This window comes from Coregonus clupeaformis, chromosome 5, assembly GCF_020615455.1.
Source record: "Coregonus clupeaformis isolate EN_2021a chromosome 5, ASM2061545v1, whole genome shotgun sequence".
Classification (NCBI taxonomy): Eukaryota; Metazoa; Chordata; class Actinopteri; order Salmoniformes; family Salmonidae; genus Coregonus; species Coregonus clupeaformis.
Window position 1 is genome coordinate 37,269,111 of NC_059196.1, and position 4,630 is coordinate 37,273,740.

At 45.6% G+C, this 4,630-nt stretch overlaps 1 protein-coding gene across 1 annotated transcript; it reads right to left on the reverse strand.

Annotated features, from left to right (window-relative positions):
* Positions 1-2,740: 2,740 nt before the first annotated feature.
* ttc36 (tetratricopeptide repeat domain 36) lies at positions 2,741-4,291 on the reverse strand. Its single transcript, XM_041877093.2, has 3 exons — positions 4,126-4,291; positions 3,525-3,713; positions 2,741-3,103 (listed from the first exon to the last, which is right to left on the reverse strand). Exons 1-3 carry the CDS (start codon positions 4,229-4,231, stop codon positions 2,835-2,837), a joined length of 564 nt encoding a protein of 187 aa, XP_041733027.1. The 5' UTR covers positions 4,232-4,291; the 3' UTR covers positions 2,741-2,834.
* Positions 4,292-4,630: the final 339 nt, after the last annotated feature.

Below are 4,630 nucleotides of genomic sequence, written 5' to 3' on the forward strand. Positions count from 1 at the left end.
GGTGGTGGGGTGTGGGTGGTGCAGTTGCCGTACCAGGCGGTGATACAGCCCGACAGGATGCTCTCAATTGTGCATCTGAGGGTTTTAGGTGATAAGCCACATTTCTTTAGCCTCCTGAGGTTTAAGAGGCTATGTTGCGCCTTCTTCACCACACTGTCTGCGTGGGTGGACCATTTCAGTTTGTCAGTGATGTGTACGCCAAGGAACTTGAAGCTTTCCATCTTCTCCACTGCGGTCCCGTCGATGTGGATAGGGGGGTGCACCCTCTGCTGTTTACTGAAGTCCACAATCAGCTCCTTTGTTTTGTTGACGTTGAGTGATAAGTTATTTTCCCGGCACCACACTCCCAGAGCCCTCACCTCTTCCCTGTAGGCGGTCTCGTCATTGTTGGTAATCAAGCCTACTACTGTTGTGTCGTCTGCAAACTTGATGATTGAATTGGAGGCGTGCTTGGCCACGCAGTCATGGGTGAACAGGAAGTACAGGAGGGGGCTGAGCATGCACCCTTGTGGGGCCCCTGTGTTGAGGATCAGCGAAGTGGAGGTGTTGTTTCCTACCTTCACCGCCTGGGCGCGGCCCGTCAGGAAGTCCAGGAGCCAGTTGCACAGGGCGGAGTTCAGACCCAGGGCCTCGAGCTTAATGATGAGCTTGGAGGGTACTATGGTGTTGAATGCTGAGCTATAGTCAATGAACAGCATTCTTACGTAGGTATTCCTCTTGTCCAGATGGGATAGGGCAGTGTGATGGCGAATTGCATTGTTTGTGGATCTATTTATTTATTAATTAATTTTTTTTGTCATTTAGCAGACGCTCTTATCCAGAGCAACGTACAGTTAGTGCATACATTATTATTTTTTTGATATATATATATATATATATATATTTTTTAAATATTTTATACTGGCCCCCCGTGGGAATCGAACCCACAACCCTGGCGTTGCAAACGCCATGCTCTACCAACTGAGCTACCTCCCTGCCAGCCATTCCCTCCCCTACCCTAGACTGTTCTCTCTGCTATCACACGGCAAGCGGTACCGGAGCGCCAAGTCTAGGTCCAAAAGGCTTCTGAACAGCTTCTACCCCCAAGCCATAAGACTCCTGAACAGCTAATCAAATTGCCACCAGACTATTTGCACTGACCCCCCTCTTTTACGCTGTTGCTACTCTGTTTATTATCTATGCATAGTCACTTTAACTCTACCTACATGTACATATTACCTCAATTACCTCGACTAACCTGTGGCCCAACACATTGACTCTGTACCGGTACCCCCTGTATATAGCCTCAATACTGTTATTTCATTTTACTGCTGCTCTTTAATCTAGTTTTTACTTAACACTTTAATTTATTTTCTTAAAAACTTCATTGTTGGTTAAGGGCTTGTAAGTAAGCGTTTCACTGTAATGTTGTATTCGGCGCATATGGCAAATAAAATGTGATTTGATTTGATTAGATTTGTGTGTTCACATTGATGAAGTAGCACAGAGATGCATTGTTCATTTCCAGCCGCTGTTTTTAGGGTGGTTGTCATTGACAATAAAACACATTAAAAACCACTTCAGAGCAAAAATATCTGATCTTAACCTCCAGACAAAGGTCATATGGAGGTTCGGTTTGGATCAGGATTCAGATCCACATATGGAGGTGGTTTAAATCTGAAGTCAAAAGATCAGATTCCATGTGTTGTTTTGCTGTTCATACCTTAGGGACAAGATCAGATACGTATCAGATATGCTGCTAACACAGCCCACAACTATGATCTTTCCCTTTTTCAAAAGACTCATACTGCCATCCTCTGGAGTAGAAGAGAAGTGAATGAACTCTCAGAAATGTGGCTACATAAAGCCAGCCATGGGGCCAGCCATGGATTCTCCAAGCATCTGCCCCTCCATTCCAGACACTTAGTGGACCACAGGGTGATCACATGAGGGTGATCACATGAGGGAAAACAATGCCATGCACTTTCCATTCCCTTTCCTTCACAGCCAGTTGGAGACAACATGATTTATCTGTCTACAATAACATAGGTACCTAACAGTCAATATTGCTGCAACAAACATACAGGTCATTCCTGCTGTTTTCGACTCTCTCTCTCTCTCTCTCTCTCTCTCTCTCTCTCTCTCTCTCTCTCTCTCTCTCTCTCTCTCTCTCTCTCTCTCTCTCTCTCTCTCTCTCTCTCTCTCTCTCTCTCTCCGTCTCTCTCTCTCTCTCTCTCTCTCGCTCTCTCTCTCTCTCTCTCTCTCTCTCTCTCTCTCTCTCTCTCTACCACACCTGCTGTCTCAACCTCTAAATGCCTGGCTATGAAAAGCCAAGTGACATTTACTCCTGATGTACTGACCTGTTGCAACCTCTACAACCACTGTGATTATTATTTGACCCTGCTGGTCATCTATGAACGTTTGAACATCTTGAAGAACGATCTGGCCTTAATGGCCATGTACTGTTATAATCTCCACCCGGCACAGCCAGAAGGGGACTGGCCACCCCTCAGAGCCTGGTTCCTCTCTAGGATTCTTCCTAGGTTTCTGCCTTTCTAGGGAGTTTTTCCTAGCCACCGTGCTTCTACATCTGCATCGCTTGCTGTTTGGGGTTTTAGGCTGGGTTTCTGTATAGCACTTTGTGACATCTGCTGATGTAAAAAGGGCTTTATAAATACATTTGATTGATTGATTGAATTCCACAGAATGACTCAGGATAACTCAATAAAATCTGTCACCTTCAATAAACCATAAACATGTATTAATTTGTTCCTCAATACAACATTTAATGCATGCACAAGTTATACAAATGTATTTGGTGTGGCAGTGTTGGGCTGGTAAGCCTTATATTTTGACTACTGTGTCTCTGACACCTCCGGGTTGCGTAGCTTGTTGATGACCTCCATCAGCATTCGGTTGCAGAGGGCAGCGTACGGGTTCAGGACCACCACCTGTTGCCGGGCGAACTCGCTACCTAGGGCGGCTGCCCTCTGGAAGTCCTCCCGGGCCTTATCATCCTGGCAGGCCAGCCTCAGCAGCAGGCCTCTCTGGACCAGAGCCTGACATGCTGTACGCCCTACACCCCCACTCAGAGTGATGGCATGCTCCAGGTCCTCTAGGGCTCCTGGGGGATACAGAACCCACAGATAAAGATAAGCTCCAGGTGCTCTAGGGCTCCTGGGGGATACAGAACCCACAGATAAAGATAAGCTCCAGGTCCTCTAGGGCTCCTGGGGGATACAGTTTGTATGTTGATTTTAACAGGGTTACTTTCAAGGACATGTGAGGTTTTAGATTAAAATGTGGTTGATGACGTCACAAATAATCCCCAGAAAATTATATTTGGTAGAACACTGTCACTGCATGTGGTTGATTTCAGAGACATATTTTCATAGCGTACTGAACTGTAGATTCTATAGATTGTATAAACCACAATGTAGAACTACATAGTGGGTGATTTGAAAGTGAAAGTACGGCGACTGACCTCCCTGCAGTATATAGGTGGCCCCTCACCAGCCTCCTGTGGTGCGGTGTTATAGAAATACCTTTTGTGTCCTCCTGGAGTCGTCTGGTCTGGGCCCTGTTGTTGTAGCCAGAGGCTCTCTGAGGAAGTGTGTCTATGGCCTGGCTAAACCGTTCCAGGGCTGTAGGTAGATCCCCGGACTCTGCTGCTGTAACCCCTTCCATCTCCAGCTCTTTGGCCTGCTGTAGCAGCCCCACCTCAAAGCCACTGTCTTTAGGAGACAGATAAACAGTGTTTTGATGGAATGACAGGTGTTGTGGTACAGAAGACTAAACACCAGACCTTTATACACATTGAATAATCCAGTTTTTAAATGACTTTAAGAGGAATATAAATGCTCTGGAGTCCATATGATGAACATGAAACAGCACATCACACCAACACACATGACAACCACCAACACATGACAACCACCAACACACACGACAACCACCAACACATGACAACCACCAACACACATGACAACCACCAACACACATGACAACCACCAACACATGACAACCACCAACACACATGACAACCACCAACACACGACAACCACCAACAGACATGACAACCACCAACACATGACAACCACCAACACACATGACAACTCAAATCCATTGGAATGAAAAGGTATTTACCATCATCTGCCAGTTCCTCGTCTTGGTTTAACCCTGGGACATCTCCAGACGGGCTGGTGGGGTTAAAGATAGCCTGAAGTACTGCTCTATCATGGGCTGAAGCCATTGTTACAGATGGGTAAAAAGCAGAAGGCAGACTAGTGGAATTGGGATCCTAAGTGGTGGGAGAGGGGCGTAATTTCTCCTCAAATTCTCACATATTTCTCCTCAACCAATCGGAGCAGGGGGTGGAAGCAGGCAGACTTTGAGATCATCTGTATTTGGTTAACTCAGACATACACTCTGCTGTGAGTGTATAATGTGAAACACACACACAGAAATCACTACCATGGACTGAAACATGATATTTAGCAACATTGATTGGACTAAATTGTTTTTGGTATCTTTAAGTTTGTTTTCAGTGTATTAGACTAAGCATATAGTATATAGCCTAGTTGATTTGATGATGTTTAAATGTTTAAGTTGAAATGGTGCTGGAAAAGTGGAGGCAATGCTCCTGTTTCAC

Excerpts from the sequence above, each read along its gene's own strand:
- ttc36 (XM_041877093.2), bottom strand. The coding sequence starts at position 4,231 with ATGGCTTCAGCCCATGATAGAGCAGTACTTCAGGCTATCTTTAACCCC. Across the intron at positions 3,714-4,125 it reads CGAGGAACTGGCAGATGATG|ACAGTGGCTTTGAGGTGGGG; the intron begins GTAAATACCTTT and ends TGTCTCCTAAAG. Across the intron at positions 3,104-3,524 it reads ACTCCAGGAGGACACAAAAG|GAGCCCTAGAGGACCTGGAG; the intron begins GTATTTCTATAA and ends TGTATCCCCCAG.